The 21,059-nt window shown below is 39.6% G+C and overlaps 1 protein-coding gene across 7 annotated transcripts in view; it reads left to right on the top strand.

Moving 5' to 3' along the window:
- elmo1 (engulfment and cell motility 1 (ced-12 homolog, C. elegans)) overlaps nt 1–21,059 on the top strand; it is a 277,185-nt gene that overhangs the window by 173,966 nt on the left and 82,160 nt on the right. For all 7 annotated transcript variants that reach the window (XM_043719203.1, XM_043719204.1, XM_043719200.1 and 4 more), the window contains one exon: nt 12,419–12,555. In XM_043719203.1, the coding sequence (XP_043575138.1) occupies nt 12,419–12,555 (137 nt within the window). The remainder of the gene's footprint in view (nt 1–12,418; nt 12,556–21,059) is intronic.

Genomic DNA, 21,059 nt, shown 5'->3' with positions numbered 1-21,059 from the left:
AAAGGAGTTTCTACATTTCAAAAGCAACTACACTTCCAAAGCACATCAGTTCTTGTGAAGTATTTCACTGTGGTAACGAAAGGAGCTACATCAATGTGGGTTACTTCATTAGAATTGACAGATGTGTCCTTGCTGCAAGATGGCTTTTGAACCTCCTCAAATTCCATGTTCTGAGGGAATAAATAAAAGAATCTTATAGTTAAGCTTTATAATAAATTTGAACTGGTAAATAGCTCATTTTTCATTACAGATTCTGTATTAATTATTTTCTAATGTGAATGGAAAGGCCCAAGGGAATAAAATATTAATCAAAATTTGTGTGATAGAGGATTCAGGTGACCATGCTAAAGAGAGACAACACTGTAAAGTGAACAAACCACTGGCAGTCCTGCATGTCTTTCTCATCAAATGACAAGCTTGGTGCAATGTGGGAATATATCTAAAAGCACTGGGAGGTGTTTTTATCAGGGGTTCATGGCTAATTTATTTGCATTTCAGTCAAAGGCTTGCCAAGTCTCTGCAAAGACCTTTTTTCCCTTTCACATTAAGGTTTGAAAAAAGTAATTTGAAAGTGTTTTCTGACTCCAGAGGGATGGATAAAAGTGCATTGTAGGTGCAGAGGCATTGCATAAGAAGCTTAGTATGCCAAAATGAGAAATAGCCGTTTGTCATGTTTTAGGAGTGTGTGCATGAGTGGATGTACAGCAGCAATAGATTTCATCAACAGTAAACATCAACCATATATCACACGATGGAGCAGCACCAACTGAAGTTTGCTATAAGGTTGTTGAGCTCAGATTGCAAACCAAGCTGAACACACATTATCTGTCCAAGGCCATAAATTTTTATTCTCATTCCTACTATAATACGGATTGAAGTGTAGTTTTAAAGTATCAGGATTGACTAAGCTGACTCCCTGTCCACCCTTCAGGTACAAAAGTCAGGCGGTGCATGTAGCTCCAGCAAAAAGCAGGCAGAGTATGAGCTTGGGTACTAAAGTCATTGTCTATGGGATTCCCAGAAGCCTACCCAGAGTGGGATCTGCCATTCTGTGACGTTAATGACTGTTCTAGCACTCCATGAGGGAGTGGATGGGGAGCCAGGATGCTCATTCAGCATCTCCAGCCTTGTCCCAGTTTTCCTGATTGTCAGTTCAATCTGTCACAACATAGTGAGAGAAAGTGGCCTGATGAAGGGCTTATGCCTGAAACGTCAATTATCCTGCTCCTCTGATGCTGCCTGACCTGCTGTGCTTTTCCAACACCCCCACTCTCGACTATGTCACAATGCAGTTCTGACCCTTGTTGCAGGATCAGTCATATCCCCTCTTACCTGTTAACCAGTCTGTCAGTTTGGCTGACTGCTGTCCAGGAGGCAAGCCTGTAATATTGCATAAAAAAATGAATCAAATGTACAGAATAGAAACAGGCCATTCAGCCCACGTGGTCTGTGTTGGTGCTTACATTCCCCTCATTTTCTGACCTTATCTGCATTGTCTTCAGTATTCATTTTCCTTAAAGTACCTTTCAAATTTCCTTTCAAAAGCTTCTGTGCCACAATGCCATTTCCCTCATCCTACCCATGTACTAGTGAGCTCCACTGTTATTCACATTCTGTATAAAGAAATTTCTCTTGAACTCTTTATTGAATAGTCCAGTGACTATTTTATGTTTACTGCACCTAGACTCTTAAGTGAAAACATCTTCTCTACCCTGTCAAATAATTTTAAGCACCTCTTCAAAGGTTAAAGTTTTTCAAATCCCAGTTCTTGTTTTTGAAGAGAAAAGATGTTCACCTGTTTGATCTGTCTAATAGTTATTATAACTCCTCAGTTCTGATAACTTTGTAACACTTTATTTTGCAACTTTCTGAATGCATCGTATAATTTTTGTAATATAATGATCATAAATATACTTAGTGTTCTAAATTTGGTTAATCTAAGGCTTTATCTAAATTTAACCTCCTTGCTTTTCAACTTTGTTCCATTAGAAATGAATCTTTGTTTTGGTTTACACTTTTTTTAACATTGTTGACTTGTCTTGCAACTATTAAGACTTTATGAAAGTGCCCTGAGATCCCTTTACTTTTCTTTAGACTGTTATTTTCCAAAGCTTAGAATCTGACCCACTCAACGCCAAATCTTTTGACCTTAACATAAGAACATTGGAGTAGCATGGGGACTCAGTGGTTAGCACTGCTGCCTCACAGTGCCAGGGACCTTGGTTTGTTTCCAGCCTTGGGCGACTGTCTGTGCAGAGTTTGCACATTCTCCCCGTGTCTGGGTGCTCCGGTTTCCTCCTATAGTCCAAAGATGTGCAGGTTAGGTGAATTGACCATGCTAAATTGCCCATAGTGTTCAGGGACCTGCATGTTAGGTGCATTAGACAGGGGTAAGTGTAGGGTAGGGGAATGGGTCTGGGTAGGTTACTGTTCGGAGGGCCAAATGGTCTGTTTCTACCATGTAGGAATTCTATGATCCTAACATAAGAGATAGGAGCACGAGTAGGCCATCTGGCCCTTCGACCCACTCTGCCATTCAATAAGATCATGGATGATCTTTTTGTGCCCTCAGCTCCACTTACCCACCCTCTCACCATAACTCTTAATTCCTTTACTGTTCAAAAAAATATCTATCTTAGATTTAAAAACGTTCAATGAGGAAGCCTCAACTACTTCACTGGGCATGGAATTCCACAGATTCACAACCCTCTGGGTGAAGAAGTTCCTTCTCAATTCAGTCCTAAAACTATCCCCTCTAATTCTGAGGCCATGCCTTTGTGTCTTAGTTTCACTCGCCAGTGGAAACATCCTCTCTACGTCTATCATGTCTATTCCCTTCATAATTTTGTGTTTCTATAAGATCCCCCCTCATTCTTCTCAAGTCCAGAGAACATAATTCCAGTCTACTCAGTCTCTCCTCATAAGCCAACCCTGTCAACTCCGGAATCAACCTAGTGAACATCCTCTGTACCCCCTACATCCTCTGTACATCCTTTCTCAAGGAAGGAGACCAAAACTGCATGCAGTACTCCAGGTGTGGCCTCACCAGCACCCTATACAGCTGCAACATAACCTCCCTGCTTTTAAATTCAATTCCTTTAGCAATGAAGTATAAAATTCCATTTGCCTTTTTAATTACCTGTTGCACCTGCAGACCAAGCCTCTGTGATTCATGTACGAGGACACCCAGGTCCCTCTGCACAGCAGCATGCTGCAACTTTTTACCATTCAAATAATAATCCTTTTTACTGTTAGTCTTACCAAAATGGATGACTTCATATTTATTAACATTGTAACTCATCTGCCAGACCTTTGCCCGCTCACTTAAACTATCTATACCCCTCTGCAAGGTTTCACAATCCACTGCACACTTTATTCTGCCACTCATCTTAGTGTCATCCCCAAACTTTGACACACTACATGTGGTCCCCAACTCTAAATCATCTGTGTAAGTTGTGAATAATTGCCGCCCTAATACTGATCCCTGAGGCACACTACTAATCATTGATCGCCAATCAGAAAAGACTCATTTATCCCCACTCTTTGGTTCCTGTTAGTTAACCAATCCTCTATCCTTGCTAGTACTTTACCCCTAAAGCCATGCACCGTTATCTTATGCAGCAGCCTTTTGTGTGGCACATTGTCTAATGCTTTTTGGAAATCTAGATACACCACATCTACTGGGTCCGTGTTATCCAGTGTGCTCATAACGTCTTCATAGAACTCCAGTAGATTAGTTAAACATGACCCACCTTTCATGAACCCATGCTGTGTCTGCCAGTGGGACACTTTCTAACTTGATGTCTTGCTATTTCTTCCTTGGTAATAGATTCAATCAATTTCCCCATTACAGAGGTTTAGCTAACCAGTCTATAATTCCCCAGCTTTTATCTACCTCCTTTTTTTAAAACAGTGCCGTCACATTTGCTCTTTTCCAATCTACTGGTCCACCAGGGTCCACCAAATTTTGGAAAACTACCTTAAGTGCATTTGCTATTTGTCCCATCATCTCTTTTAGTACCCTGGGATGCATTCCATCAGGGCCAGGAGACTTATCTATCTTTAGCTCCATTAGCTTGCCCAACACTACCTCTTTCGTGAAAATGATTGTTTGCAGGTCCTCACCTACCTTCGTCTCTTTGTCAATTACTGGCATATTATTAGTGTCCTCCATTGTGAAGACCGGCACAAAATCCTGTTCAATGTCTCAGCCATTTCCTTATATCCGATTACCAAATCCTCCTCCTCATCTGTAAAGGACTAATGTTTACTTGAACCATTTTTAAAATATATTTATAGAAACTTTTGTTATCTACCTTTATATTCTGAGCTACTCTCATAATCTATTTTACTTTTCTTTATAGCTTTCTATTGACTTTTAAAGTTTTCCCAATCTTCCAGTTTCCCACTGGTTTTTGCCACTTTGTATGCCTTCTCTTTCAATTTGATAGTCTCCTTTATTTCCTGAGACGTGCATGGCAGATTAACCCCTTTTCCTACAGTCCTTCCTTTTCACTGGCATATACTTTGGCTGAGCACTTTGAAAAATTGCTTTGCGAGTCATCCATTGTTCCTCAACTGTCCCACCATAAAGTCTTTGCTTCCAGTCTACTTCAGCCAACTGTTTCCTCATCCTATTTAGTGTCCTTTGTTTTAGCACAGCACCCTGGTATTGAATTTTATCATTACACTTTCCATCTATATTCTAAATTCAACCATATTGTGATCGTTCCTTCCAAGAGGATTCCTAACTCAGATCATTAATTATTCATTATGTAGAACCAGATCTAGGATAGCTTGCTCCCTCATCGGTTCCATTCCATACTGTTCAAGAAAACCTTGTCTTCATCCTGTTGCTACATTTTGATAATTTGCCTAATTTTCTGTTGAAGATTTGGCTTAGAGCTTCAATTAATCGAACCATAAATTACACAATAAGTACCTAATCTCCATTTGTTAGAAGGAATTCAGGCACTTCTCCAGAATAAAGGGAACACAGAGGGAGTGCCATCAACTGGAATAATCCAGGCTATGGTATGTGTTGGTGATAAGATTGAGAAAAAGAGAGAAGAAAACAAATTCGGCCCTCAAGATGCTTTTTCTCATTAGTTTCTTGTATAATCTAAGTATGTATCCTGATTTATTCATCGAATCTATCATTTTTTAAAAATGTTTCTGCATCAATGGTAGAAATGCAAAAGGAGCAAAGATAATCATTTTAAATTGAAAAGAAAAATTGATTTATTTTTGCTAAACCTTGTCCTTATCAGGGTTAAAGATGGCTCTGTTGAAAAATGAAACCCATTTTCCAATCTTTTATGATCTAGTTCCAGCATCATGTACTCCCTCCAGGTGTGGAAGAGGCAGCTTTCTCTATCCAGTCCCAGCATTAAAGAAAATACTTTACTGCTATAGTGTGACTCTTTCTAATTCAAAATCCATTGTCCTGGTGCCTTTCTTGAATGAGTTTAATAAAAAAATTTAAGAAGTTTACTTACATAATCTCTCCTCATTGTTCCGATAAGTCATAGGTGATGTACAATTAATATATTCATTTTATAGTGTAGTCACGAATGTTCTGTTGACTAATTTGTGCCTGGCAATAGTCCACAAAAGGCAAACAAATAAAGGTCAGCACCAACAGGATGATAGTGGGACTGGTGTGGGTAGATTACCCAGGCTGTTTTAGCTGTTTGCCTACCAGGATTCACCTTGGTGAGCAAGGTTAAAATTGGCTTTGTATAACAAGTCACTGCAGGATATTTGAATCAAGTTTGAAATTCTAAACAAATTTGATTTAAAACAAAATTTTAAAGTATAGCAAAAAAAAACCTATGCCTTGAATGGTTTTTCTGCATTGAGAGCACTGCTTAATTATTTCTTTGACAAGATTGTGATGAGTGGCTTTCAGCTGTATGCCCCATTGCAAAAGTCTTTCAGAAACAGTTCATTTTATGTTATGAATTGATTCTATAACAGTGAAATTAGGCTGTCTTTGTTCTTGATGGATGACAGAGTTCATGGTAAACAAATTGAAATCTCACTACAACGGCATCACTTTGAAAACAAAGGCTGACTTTGTCAAGATTTTGTTCTTCACATTTGCCTTCAGCACAACAAGATATCATCTGGAAAAGTCTTTTCCAATAATAGATCACAATGTACAAGGCAATATTTGGGTTAGGGAGCGTTCCCTATTCTTAATTTTATCTTTTGTATGATACAGACCTTAAAGAGATTTAAGGACATCGGGATTTCATTACTGATTCTCTAGATAAGGCTGCATTGTATTGATTTAAAGCTCATTAATGCAATACAAATTGATTAGTTTAATGACCTCATAGTAAAGGTGCTGCAAGGTAGCAATGATCATAATCCGATTGAATTTTGCTTTCTATTTGATAGGGTTAAGAGTAGGCCTTGGACTAATGATGGATCAAAACTGGTGTTATAGCTTAAATAAAGGTAACAATGAGGCTATAAAAACACAGCTGGCTAAAATGAACTGGAAATCTTGGTTAGGGAATAAATCAGTGGAAATGGAGTGGCAGGCATTTAAGGTGATATTTTGTAACATCCAGCGAGTATGCATTCCAGTTAGAAAGAAAGACTATAGAGGAAGTACACATGATTTGTAGCTAACTGAGTAAGTTAAAGATGATACCAAATGTAAGTAAAAGGCATAAAAATCCAGAAAGATCACTGGCAAGTCATAGGATGGGACAGAATAGAAAAAAAGAATGACTAAAAGAAAATAAGGGAACAATTAACTTATGAGAGAAAACGTTTTGAAATATAAAATCAAACAGTAAGAATTTCTGCAGGCACTTTAAAAGAGTAAGAATAACTAAATCATGTATTGGTATTGTTTAGATTGTCAAGAATTGATAACAGAAAATAAGGAAAGGAGAGACAAATTAAACAGATGTTCTGCGTATGCCTTCACTTCAGAAGAAACAAGTAACATCCCAGAAATAATCGTCAGTCAATGGGTCAAAAATACAAAGAAACTTAAAGCACTTACCAAAAAAATAGAGTGAAGAATTATTGGAACTGGATGCTGTTAGATATGATCCGAGGTCATAAAAGAAGTAGATGATTACTGATTGTAAATTCCCGTATTTCTTTAGATTCAGGAAAGGCCTCAGCAGGTTGGAAAATACCAAATGTACCTCCTCTATTCAAGATAGGAGGAAGACCAGAAGCTACAGTGCAGTTAACCACACATCTGTCATAGGGAAGATGTTAGAGCTGGACGCTTACTTAATTTCAATACAGTCAGCTAGAATCAGCACAGTTCTGTGAAAAGGAAATCATGATTGAATAAATTGTTGGGAGTTTTCTGAAAGTAACAGACAACATAGTTAAAGTGAAACCCATAAATGTTGTGGACTTGAATTGTCAGAGAGCATTTGACAAAGTGCCAAATCAAAAGGAGACTTCATGATGTAGGATGTAGCATGAAAAAAGGATTGATTAACTAACAGTAAGCAGAATAGATATAAATTGATCATTATTAGGTTGGTAAGGTGTAATGAGTGGAGTGCCACAGAGATTAGTGTTGGAACCACAACTGTTTGCAATCTATCTCAATGAAATGGCTGAGTGGACCAAATGAGTGGTTGCTAACTTTGTTGATGACACAAGGATCAATAGGAGAATAAGTTGTGAAGAGACATGAGGATGGTTAGGTAAATGGGCAAAACTTTGGTTGATGGAATATAATGTAGGAAAATATGAACTGTTTCACTGCAGCACTAAGTAGAAAAGGGCATCATATTATTTGAACAGAGAAAGATTACAGAACTCTGTGCTTTAGAGGGATCTAGATACTTTGGTAAATGAATCACAAAAGGTCAGTGTGCAAGTACGTAAGTGAAGTTATCTTTTGAAGGAAGGTTGGGCCAATATCCATCGTAGTTCAGAAGAATGAACAAGGATCAAATTGAAATATTTAAGGTCCTGAAGGAATTTGACATGTTAGTTGCTGAATAGATATTTCCCCTTGAGAAGGAGACTACAGAACTTGAATGCACAGTTTTTCAAAAGAGGCCTCCAATTTATGACTGAGACGAAGATCATTATTTTCTCTGAGGGTTGAGAGTCTTTAGAACTCTCTTCCCCAGAGTGCGATGTAGTCAGGCTCATTGAGTATATTTAAGGCAGGGTTTGATAGATTCTTCATGAATAAGCATGTCAAAGGATATAAGTGTAGACTGGGAAATGAAGTTCTTCGATCAGAACCAGCCATGATTTTGACATGATTTGGAGATGCCGGTGTTGGACTGGGGTGTACAAAGTTAAAAATTACACAACACCAGGTTATAGTTCAACAGGTTTAATTGGAAGCACTAGCTTTCGGAGCATCGCTCCTTCATGAGGTGGTTGATTTTGACAGAAAACACAGTAGACTTGAGGGGCTGGCTGTATATTCCTGCTCCTAATTCGTTTTTCAACATATTTGTATTAAAATAATCGCTGTTTCTCCTGAAAACAAAGGGAGGAGACAAGTGACAAATGTTGCCTAGTTTTGGGCATTTAAAATTTACTTTTCAAGCACATTAACACATCTCAAACTAATCAATCAATTACTTGTGAATTGCATTGATTACATAAGGTAAAGTTGGCAACCAATGTCCCATAAGTAGTTAGAAAGGTTAGAACCTTTCTATTTTACTTTTTTTATGTCACCAGGGCAAGCCCAAATGCTTTATGGCCAATGAAATGCCTCTTAAGCAAGGTTACTGTCATAATATAGGACAGAATCAGCATAGCAAACTCTCACAAAAGGCAATGAGATAATGGCCTGATAATTTCAAGTTTATGATGTTTTTTTGAGAAAGACATGTTTATGGGATGCTAAGATAACACTACTGCCTTTTCTTCTAGTAGTGTCATGTGGCAGTTTACGGTCTTCTGTGAGGAGAGGCAGAGCCTCTTTTTTTTATTGTTTCACCCATTTAATTCACTTTTGGGATGTGAGTATTGCTGGTTGGCCAGCATTGCCCATCCCTAATTGTTCTTGAGAAGGTGGTGGTGAACTGCTTTCTTGAATTGCTGCCGTCCATATGTTGTAGGTTGACACACAATGCCCTTAGGGAGGGAATTCCAGGATTTTGACCCAGCAACAGTAAAGGAACAGCAATATATTTTCAAGTTAGGATGGCGAGTGACTTGGAGGGAACTTGCAGGTGGTAGTGTTCCCATGTATCTGCTGTTCTTGTCCTTCTCGATGGAAGTGATCAATGGTTTGAAAGATGCCATTTCAAGATCTTCGGTGAATTCTGCAGTGCATCTTATAGATAAGTACACACTGCTGTGACTGAGCATCGGTGATAGAGGGAGTGAATGCTTGTGGATGTGATTTTAGTCAAATGGGCTGCTTTGTCCTGGATGATGTTAAACTTCTTGAATGTTGTTGGAGCTGCACATATCAAGCACGTGGGGAGTATTCCAACACTCTCCTGACTTGTGCCTTGTGGATGGTGGCCTGGCTTTGGGAAATCAGGAGGTGTGTTATTTGCTGCAATATTGCTAGCCTCTGACCTGCTCTTGTAGTCGCTGTGTACTTATGTAGGGAGTCCAGTTGAGTTTCTGGTCACTGTAACCCCAAGGATGTTGATAGTGGGAAATTCAATGATGGTAACATCTCATAGGTGCCCAGTCTTGAGTCACTAGATCTTTTTGAAGTGTGTCCCATTTACCACAGTGATAGTGGCATTCTCAATGTGATGGTGGGACTTTGTCTCCACAAAGACTGTGCAGTGGTCACTCTTACAGATATTGTCACGGACCGATACATCTGCAGCTGGCAGATTGGTAAGGATGAGGTCAGGTATGCTTTTCCTTCTTGGTGGGTCTATCGCCACCTGCTGCTGACCCAGTCTCACAGCAATGTCCTTTAGGACCCAACCGAATGGACCAGGAGTGCTGCTGCCAAGCCACTCTTGGTGGTGGATATTGAAATCTGCCACCAAGTGCAAATTTTGCACCCTTGCCGTTAGTGTAGTGTTCCCTCAAATTTTACACTGAGGCATTATCCTAGATGATGTCCGGAAGTTTTGAGAGTGGAATGTGAACCCATAACTTTCTAACTCTCGTAAAATGGTACCACGTAGCCATGACTGACCACACGTGTAGTTACACAGATTTACCAAAACCTTTGAAATGCTTGTCATTATATTTATTTAACCCAATTTTATTTTCTTATAAACCTAACTTTAAATAAGCAATTGATCAGATGTTGTAGTCCTGAAAATAACTTAAATGCAAGAAATTGTTTATCTCTCAACTAAAACTATTAAGACATAATCTGATCATATATCTTATTGCTGTTTGTGTGTTAATGCTGTGCACAAATTGGCTGTTGTATTTCCTACATTATAATGCTTAATAATCTTCAAAGATGCTTCATTGCCTGTCATGTCCTTTAGACATCCTAATAATGTCAAAGTGGTTTAATAAATACAGGTTACAAGTTACTTCTTTACCAACTGAACTGAGGAATCATTTCATATTAAATAAATAAATCTTATTATTTCTTCTCCTTATAAAATGTGTAATTCATGGAGCATTTTAGTGTTTGTCGGATGAATGAATTCCTTATTGATGGTCATTAGATGTGCAGGGTTAAGATCAAGTTATTTCTAGCTCTTTCTACATATTGCAGGGAATCTATAATACTAATGACAGTCACTTCCAGGGCCAGGGAGGGGTGAGTGAGTTTGATCTGAATGTTCATAATCCATATTGCAGCGAAGATATTATCACAATTACTCATTTATGACTTCCAAGGAAAACTGAATTTGTTGAAACATGCTGGCAAATATCTAAAAATAGACTGACTTGTTCAGCCGCTATAAGTCATTGACCCTGGGTAGAATCAAGAGCAAATTTTTGTGTAATTGTGAAACTATCGTTAGAAAGATGTTCCAGAGCTCAGTGACTGTTACAAGTAATATGAAAGAATTCACCCTCACAGACTGGATGGGACCATAGATCAGTAAGTTGCAATTATTGAGTAAAAATCTATATATGAAAGGATGATTTCCAATGGGCCAAATAGCCTTTTGTTAACCTTGAGTTTTGTTGTTTTATCAGTCCGCACTGGACTGTATAAGCTGGATTTTCACTTTTATGTTGGCTGAGTCAGCTAGCCTGACCTGCCTCAGAAGCAGAGTGCCCCATCAGATCCAATGCCGACTCCAGCCTGGGCCTGCTACCCCCAGGCACAAATCTGAGGTGGGCACAGGCATTCCAAACGATGGACTATCTTATCGACTTGCCTCAGTTTCTTCTTAAACATTAGGCCCTCTCGGTCTGGCAGCTAATATTTCAAAGGTGGCTCTATTTAACCCCAGGTCCATGTCCCTTCCATACACTTCCACAATCCCTTATAGCTCTATGCCCCACCATCTTATAACCCTATGCCAATTCATCCAGTGTCTGTCATCAATTCACCTTTGTTCTATGCTGAGTTAAACTAAGAAATGTTCTAACTATCTGTAGCTATATAGACAAAAATCTCATTTGTGAAAACCCATTCAATGCATTTGAATCCCCTCAAGTACTTAACCCATATAGTATCAAATGTTCGTACTCATAACGCCACATGAAAGACAGCAAATCCTTTAATAACCTCTTTTGAGTTCACAACCAATTAAGTCAAGAGTTTAATGCCCTGCCAATCAGGATAACGATAGTTCTGGAAAGCAGTCAAACACTAGTAATGCCTCAATGATTGCATGTAGGATTAGGTCAACAAATAACCTTTGAAATTGCTAGATCAGAGTTGTTTCAACTGTCAGGCACAAGCATGTCTTTTTTTTAGTTTTTATGGAATAGTTTGTTTTAGAAAACTAGAATGTTCTCCAGACCAAATCTGCCTTCCCCGAACAATTCTGTCTGGTCCAAGCATTCTTAACTCCTGCACTGTGGGATAAGGCTCTTGTTTTGGCAGATTATATTTTATGTTTGAACTCAGTAAAGTGTTCAAGTGACCCTGCTAAGTTTGGATTCCCCTTGTGTGTCCTCCTCCCCTACTGAGACATGTCAGAAATGGGGGTGGGATGTCTGGATATTGTTCTGCCCATCACGTTTTTCAGTTTTTGCAATCTCCATAACTCTGTGAAAATCAAGGCCTATATGTTTAGTTGAAGCTGTAATATATAAGAATATGTGTACTGTTACTCATTATGTAGTGTTTGAAATATGTAAAAATGTTATATTTTCTACTTCCTTCCTTTGCCCACGCTTCTTTCCAATCCCCCCCCATTGCTTCCTTTCAACCCCCCTTTTATCACACATTCCTTCAATCCTCTTCCCTCTTTTCCACTTGCCCCCCCCCACTTCTGTCTTTCACCTATTCCTCATTTCCCACCATTTTTGCTCAACATCCAATTCTCGCATGACTCTACAGCCAGTGACACCTGCAATGAATTTCACCCCATGTTTTTTACCCATGACCGATCATTTGAGGAGTTTTTCTGCATCTGCATCCAGCTGTTAAATAAGACTTGGAAGGAAATGAGAGCAACGTCTGAGGACTTCAACAAGGTCAGTGCTGCTGCTCTTTTGTTGCTGGGCTGTGATAGAAGTGAAGATTGGAGTTTCTGTTTTATACTCCTAAAGTGAAAGATAATTTATTGGTACACATTGTGTAATGGCAACAGATACTTTGAGCAAATCAAGTCCTGACATTGCTAACATATGGTGAATTTCCTTTGTAGCTTTAAAAAGAAACAACACCAATGCCAGCTTCCTTTTGAATTTCATGAAGAACTTGAAATAACCATTCTGTCAAATGTCAATGTGAAATCACTGCAATGTGTGACTGGTTTTGACATTCTACTCAACCCCAGCAATAGTTAATCTTCCAGCAAGGTTTTTACAAACTGATCCTTCAGCTCAACTCATTTACAGGTCTGCAGAGATTTGAGAGTGTAACCCTCAGATGTTTCATTCCATTCATTCCAGGTTTTGTGTGTATAGAAACCTGTTTTAGAGTAATGTTGACATCAAGTAATCTATCTAGCTATTTTTCAAGCTGGTTAGATCTATACATAAGTTGGTAGCTTTAAGGACATGTCTTCTGTTGTATTATGAGACAAGGCACAAGGCATTTGCCAAGTCAGTTTTACTCACTGTCTACTCTAAATGTTTGCAGTGAACCGCCAAATAGACAGAAAATACATTCTGAATTCAATTTAAATTTTAATTAGATCAGTGTAAAACCGAAGACATCACTATTGGGGCAGGCAAAGTAAGTGTGACCTTCTGAGTGTTATTCTCCTGCAAATTCTGTGCTAAAAGTGATCTGAATATACTGGCGAACTTTGCAGCTACTAACATTTAATGCATTAACTAAAAACTTGAAACCAGTGGCAAATAGGAAGAAAATACACAACTGTCTAGGAATCTTGGCTAATACAAGGGAAGGGCAGTTTTATTCATTCATGAAATGAGACTGTCTTTAGTAAGGCCCATCTTTAATTGTCATTGAGAAGGTAGTGAAGAGAGCCACCTTCCTAAACCACAATTGTCCATGTGATGTACATCCTTATTGCAGTTCAGAGAGGGATTTCCTGATTTTTACCCAATTACAAGGAAAGAATTGTTGTTTTAAGTCAGCATGTTGTGTGACTTGGGAGGAAGTTGCATGGGTTCTCATATACGTATTCTGCTAGGTAATGAAAATCTCATCAATGTAATGTACTGACAAAGGAACCTTGGCAAGGTACTGCAGTATGTTCTGTGGATCCTGTACACTACCATTGTACACTACAATGTTTAATGTGGTGTTTGGGGTAATGATCAAGCAACCTGCTTTGTCCAGAATGGTGTGGAATTTCTCAGTAGTTTGCTGTCACACTCAGGCAAGCAGGCCATGTTCCATAACATTCCTATCTTGTGCCTTGTGGATAGTGGACAGGATTTACAGAGTCAGAAATTGAGTTACTTGCTTCAAAAATGCTCACCTCTGATCTTCTCTTATAGCTACTATATTATATATGCGTATGGCTAGTTTAGTTCATTTTCTGGTTGCTGGTAAACATCAGGAAGTTGACATTGGTGGACTAGACGATGTTGATTCTGTTCGATGTCAAGGGGAGATGGTTGGTTTCTCTCTTGTTGGTGACAGTCATTGTATGACACTTGCATGGCATGCATACAACTTGCCACATACTAGCCTAAGCCTGAATGATGTGCAAGTTTTGTTGCCTGTGAGCACTGACTGATTCAGTATCACACTGAAGAATTATACTGAACATTGTGCAATCATTAGAGAACATACCCACCTCTTAGCTTAGGATGGAGGGAAGGTCATTGCCGTAGGTGAACACTCATCTGAGGAACTCTGATATTGATGTCCCTGAAGCTGAAATGGTTGCCCTCCAATGATCTTTCTTGTTCTATGTATGATTCCAACCAGTTGAGATACTACTTAGTTTCTAACTGATAAAAGTTTGGTCAGGTTCCTTCATAACATTTTCAAATGCTGTCTTGATGTCTCAGGGCACTTTCTCATCTCATCTCTTAAGTCCAGCTCTTTTGTCTGTGCTTGGACAAATCTAGAGTCAAATGGCCCTGATAGAACCCAAACTGAGCATCCATGAGCAGGTTATTGTTGACTAAGTGTGATTAACCGCATGATGACTGGGGCAATACATGACCAGGTTTCTGCTTTTTGTCCTGCTTTTTGTGAACAGGACTGGATATTTTCACATTGTTGCTGTACCAGAGCAAGTGCAAGTCTTTAATACCATAGTGGAATCTCATGGTCTTTTTCTACACCCACTGATGTCAGCCATTTCTTGACATCATGTGGAATGAAATCCATTTGCCTGACAACTGGAATCTGTGATGCTGGGGATCTCTAGATGGACCATTCATTTGGCACTTCTGGCTGAAGGTTGTTGCAAATATGTCAATCTTGTTCTTTGTGCTGATATACTCGGCTCCCCATTATTGAGGATGGAAATACTTGTGGAGACTCCTCCGCTGATTAGTTTGTTTAACTGCCCACCTCCATTCGTAACTCGATGCAACAGGGCTAAAGCCCTTTAAACTGATCTATTGATTGTGGATCACTGTCAGTCACATTCTGCTGCTTCTGGTTTGGCATGCATGTAACTTCACCAGGTGGACACATCATGTTTATTACTGTCTGGCACTGCTCCTTGTTATTTAAAAAGGATTTGTTCCCAGGTTTAATTGGTGGTAATAGTAGTGTGAGGGATATGTTTGTCCATGCAATTATAAATTCAGGTTCAATACACTTCTAGTTCTAATGCCTACAACACCTCGTGGTTGCTAGGTTGTGAGCTAGTGGATTCTATTCCAAATCTTCAAGTGGTGGTAGTGCTGAGCAACAAAATAGAAGTGAGCCTCAGTCACTACTGGAAGGTGTTCATCTCAACCCAGGGGCATCTCTGCATGGTTCATGGCAGGGTTCTAGGTCCAAACAATCTACCATGGGATACCATTGCTCCTCAATTACTTTCCGTCCATCTTAAAATCAGAAGCAGGTTGCTCACTGAGGATGGCAGAGTGTTCAGTACCATTCACGACTCTTCATATGCTGAAGCAGTCCATGTCTAGGAGCAGTATAACTAGTCAATGTTCAAGATTGAGCTGAGGTGTTTGGCATGAGCAATACACTCCATGAGTACCAGGAAATGCTCACCTGCAACAAGAATAAGCCTAGTTAGAATAACCACCCTGAAATACCTGACCATCAACAATCTGTGAGGAGAGCTGGTAGAGGAGGAGTTACCATTGACCAGGAACTGAACTGGATCAGCTGCATAAATACTGTAGTTTCAATATTTGATCAGATATTGGATTTTGTGCAGTGAGTAACTCATCAAATGAGACCCTAAAAGCCAATCCAATGCTGACTAGGTGCCAGTCATGAATATAATGCTCTCATTTTACTTGGATGAACATCGCTCCAAAAATAATCAACTTGGTTTTCAGGACAAATGAAAACTTTTGATTAACATCCCTTTGACCATCTCAAACTTTCACTTGCTTGAGCACTTGTGTATCATGGCTGCATCAATTTGCAGCACCTCAAGATGTTTTACAGATGAAGATCAAACATGTTGCTGGGAAAGGAGTATTTGAGATATAAAAATAGACTTTAAAGAGTAGGGTTTTTTCACTAAAGTGAAGGAAGTTGAGGAGTGAAAGAAACAAAGAAAGTTTACAGCCCAGGAACAGGCTCTTCAGCCCTCCAAGCCTGAGCCGATCCAAATCTACTGTCTAAACCTGTCGCCCAATTCCTGAGCATCTGTATCCCTTTGCTCCCCACCTACTCATGCATCTGTCCAGACGCATCATAACTGAATCTACCGTGCCTGCCTCTACCACCCCTGCAGGCAACGCGTCCCAGACACCCACCACCCTCTGTGTAAAGTACTTGCTGCGTGTATCCCCCTTAAACTTTTCACCTCTCACCTTGAAAGCGTGACCTTTTTGAGGTTTATAAAGTCATGTGGTTAATAAATAAGGTGAATGACAAGGGAATTTTCCTTAGCATGGGGTGATCAAAACTAGAGCGCACAGGTTAAAGGTGAAAGGGGAAAAATTTAAACGGGACCTAAGGGGCAACGTTTTCATGCCAAGGGTATTGCATTTATGGAATGAGCTGCCAGAGGGAGTGGTGGAGGCTGGTACTTTTACAACATGTAAAAGGCATCTGGGTGGGTATACGGGTAGGAGCCAAGTGCTGGCAAATGAGTCTAGATTTATTAAGGATATCTGGTCGGCATGGACTTGTTGGACCGAAGGGTCTGTTTCCATGCTGTACATCTTCATGACTCTGAGTCTATGACATGAGGGGCAACTTTGTTTTATACGGAAAGTGGTTCATGGTGGAATGAACTGCCAGAGAAAGTGGTGGATACAGGTACAACATTTAAAATACATTTGGAGAAGTTCATGAACAGGAAATATTTGGAGGGATATGGGCGAAATGCAGCCAGGTGGGGATAATTTACTTTGAGAACACAGTCGGCGTGGACCAGTTAGACTAAAAGGTCTGTTTCCAAGCTTTATGACTCTATAATAAAGGTTGTTTCAGTAACCACCTCCCAGATATCTACCAACTTGAAGGGCAAGAGCAGGAGATGCATGGAAATATCACCACTTGCTAGTTCCCTTCCAAAGTTCACATTTATCCTGACTTGGAAACAACATTGCCATTCCCCCGCATTGTGTTCAAAATCTTGGAACCACCTCGTTAACAGAACTCTAGGGGTGCCTATATCATCAGGATTGTAGCAGTTCAAGAAGGCAACTCACCACCAACTACTAGAGGGCAATTTAGGAATTGACAATAGATGCTGATCTTGTCAGTGATGCTCACATCCAATTAATTATCTCAGAAAAAATACTGCTCTTGTTTCCAACTATAGGTCGTTATGCTATAACATGCATTTCATTAACATGAATTTGCTGTAATGTGATTAATGAATTGGGACACTGTTTCTGAAGTGCAAAGTTTTATGATATGTGTTGGCTGCAACATGATTACGTTGCCAAAACTTTAAGTGCAGTTTCTAAAATGCAATTTTTCTATAATGCCGATTTGCGCAAGAACGCAACCTCCTGTATATTGACCCTAGGACGCCTCTAGCATATTCCTCAAAGCAATCTTAAAAATAATGACGTGGAACCGCTTTTCAGAGTTGGTGAGTGAGAGGTAGGGGTAGGGGTAGTGGTCTGATTTCTTATGCATTTTTTTATCCTAACAAAACAATGTTGACCAAGAAACAGCAAAAATGTTGGAAAGTGGATTGCACATCCACTTTAAAAACAGCTGAAGTTCTATTTACGTACCAAGCATCTTGATGCTTTAAAGTGCGTAATTACGAATAGGGTGTATTTTTATTGAAGCATCATTGGTGAAAGCCTCAGTCTGGTGCTGGACCTGTTACATCTGTAAATGGCAAATGGTCCCCGAGCTGATGCTGATTTGCAGTGAGGCTTCTGCTGAAGATTAATGTTCAGCCATCAAAGATTTTATTTAAAAGGCTATAATCATTTCAGTAACATCCTTACAGATGAAGGGGAAACTGGACCACTGTTTCCTCCTCATCAGAAGGCTGCTGCCGTGCCATAATCAGGACCCATTATAGTCTTCACCCCTCTCTCTTTCTTTCTCTCTCTCCCCCTTTTGCATTTTCTCTCTCTCTCTCTCCCTTCGTTGCCCCACCACCTCACTGCCATGAATTAACCACCAAAAATTCACTATCCAATTGGATAAACTACCAGAGGATGTATGACGCTAACCCATTGCAATTATTTAGATGTGGGGTGAGGATGAATTGCTCACAACCCTCATGCCTGTGATTTTAGCCACAAACAAGATGCCCAAAAATTGGCCTAAATGAGTTGCTTGGCCAAAGAATCTGATGTGCTATACAAAGCTATGCTATTATTGTATCAAATACTATTAAGACCGATAGAGACTAGTGATTGATTTATTTCTAGTGGACTGGTGTGATATTAAATCATTTGAAATTGTCAGAGCTGTCTTGGAATTGAAATCCCTTAGACTTTTGTTGACGTAAAAGTATCAAGTTGTCAATCCAACTGCTGGCTTCATTCAGTTGTCTTAGAAACATAGAATAGAAATATACAGCAGTCCACAGCAACCATCCGAAGAGCGCGCCACCCTGACGCCCCTCACTACTCTGTCCCTGTAACCCATTGCGAAACCATCCTAGCCTGCGCATCCCTGGACACTATGGGGCAATTTAGCATGGCCAATCCACCTAACCTGCACATGCTTGGACTGTGAAAGAAGCCGGAGTACCGGGAAGAAATCCATGCAGATACGGGGAGAATATGCAAATTCCACACAGACATTCACCCAAGGGTGGAATCGAACCTGGATCCCTCGTGCTGTGAGGCAGCAGTACTAACCACTGAGCCACCGTGCCGCCCTAAATGGAATTCTTGGGCCCTAAATGAGCTAGGTGAGTTCTTTAACGCTTGAAAGGGTTTGATTGGACAGATCTTAAAAAAAGGTTCCATTTACAGGGTGAGTCCAAAACAGTAGGTAGTAACCATACGACCATTACTAATTCCAATCGTGAATTCAGGAGAGAACCTTTTATCAAGGAGATACTCAAAATTTGAAACGCATTGCCACAAGAAGCTGAGGATAGATGCATTTCATGGGAAACTGGACAAATACATCTCGGAGAGAGCAATGTGAGGATGTGCTAATAGGGCCAGATGAAAAGAGATTGGAAGAAGCTCCTATGGAGCATAAATATCAAGATAAGCCTTTGGACCAGATGGTGTATTTCTGCGGTGTAGACTTAATGTTAATGGAACTTTTATTTGGGCAAATGTTGCCAAAGTTACAGGAGTCAAAATCTTTACTGGAAGGAAGAATTTCTGAATAGATAATAACTGTAGAGGTGATTGCTTTCTGAAGTTCAGTAGGGAGTGATGTCTTTAATATATACAATTTATCTATGATTGACTGGTATTCACACAAATGTGAGACAGCTCCTTGCAGCAGATCTTACTGGTTGAAATATGAGTGAGGGCATGTGAAACAGTTCAAAGGTAGACCACAAATCCAAGTCAACATTGACCTTGTTGGGCTTAAATATTAAATGTGGAATGGGGATTTTGCACATTGCATTTCCAGTCTTTATTGTCCTGAAAGTTTCTTGTCTGGATCTTGCAAGGATCAGTATTAAATACCTTATGTTAGAAAGATGTTAAGAGTATTGGTGTTGACAACTTTATTGGAAGAAATATGCATATCTTTTTCAATATGAATTAGAATTAGACTTACAGGGATACATGAGTACAGCAAAAATTGTACAATATCGTCATTTCCAGTGCCATCTTAGGTATGAAGATACCTAGGTACAAGATCTGAGATATAAATTAGGAAAATGAAGAAATAAAGTTCAAGGATCAGCATTGCAATCCTCATAAAGTGAGGTATAAAGGTGCCTAGGTACAAAATCTTAGGTATAAATCAAAACAAAGGGTGAAGTTCAGCATTACAGTCAACGTTCTAAAGCAGGAAGTCTCCGCTGGGTTTCACCTCAAGGCTGGGAGTCCAGGCTGTGCTTCCTTCAGGTTGGGAGTCCACATTGGGCTTTGCCTCGAGAGCAAGAGTCCACGCTGGGCTTCCTCGAGGAGGCTGGGAGTCCCCAGAGTTCGTGTTGGCTCAACTCAGCCATTGATGCTGTCTGAGGAATGGAGCTAAGAGCTAAGAAAAGAAAAGAAAGAAGGAAAAGAAAAGAAAATCTGAAAATAGGAGAAGAAACGGGTGGAGTGAACAAGCTCTGGCGTAAGAACCCTATTCCTCCACCATCTTCCTAGCCTGTCAGAATGAAATTTCATAAACTGGTATAATATTATAGAAAAGGAATATTGTGCAGAATGTGAAAAATCTAAAGTTATTAGAAATATCTAATCAAACTTGAAACGACCGTCATTTCAAACACTGCCCACCAGCTGTCAGCCTGCCTTATTTGGGGTCTAGTTTAATAAACCATCACCAGGTGCCTTCCTTTATATGCCTTGTTGTCATACAGTGGCTGAATCACAGTTGCACAATTTCCTCCTTGCTCTTTAACTGAGTAATCTAAGCCTTTGTTTCTTTCTGGATACCTTTGATTAACTTGACTTTAGTCCTCCTTCAGATAGTGCTGATCACTCTGTGACAAATAACTTTGGCTGAAAGTATTTTCAAAGTGAAGAGAAACTAGAAACTATGGAGCAGTGGGGATATTTAGCAATCCAAGTGCAGAATGCACTAAAATGTAGTGAATCAGTGAAAAACCTCATTTAGAAAGCTAATGTAATGTTTGTCTTTATCTTGAAGAAAAATGTATTTCCGTGGTCTGGAATTCATATTGCAGTTATAAAAAGATCTGATTAGATTCCGTAATTCTGTATTTTGACTCTTCTATCTGGAGAGGCTGTCTATGAATCGAATGCACAATAAGTAGATTAGCCAAAAATGGTGATCTTGTAATCTCCTCAGTCTTTCACAACTTCACTTGTCTGTTCTATTA

Source organism: Chiloscyllium plagiosum, chromosome 29, assembly GCF_004010195.1.
Source record: "Chiloscyllium plagiosum isolate BGI_BamShark_2017 chromosome 29, ASM401019v2, whole genome shotgun sequence".
In the NCBI taxonomy this organism is placed as follows: domain Eukaryota; kingdom Metazoa; phylum Chordata; class Chondrichthyes; order Orectolobiformes; family Hemiscylliidae; genus Chiloscyllium; species Chiloscyllium plagiosum.
The sequence above is the reverse complement of the archived record's forward strand: the minus strand, read 5'-3'. Positions and strand labels throughout refer to the sequence as shown.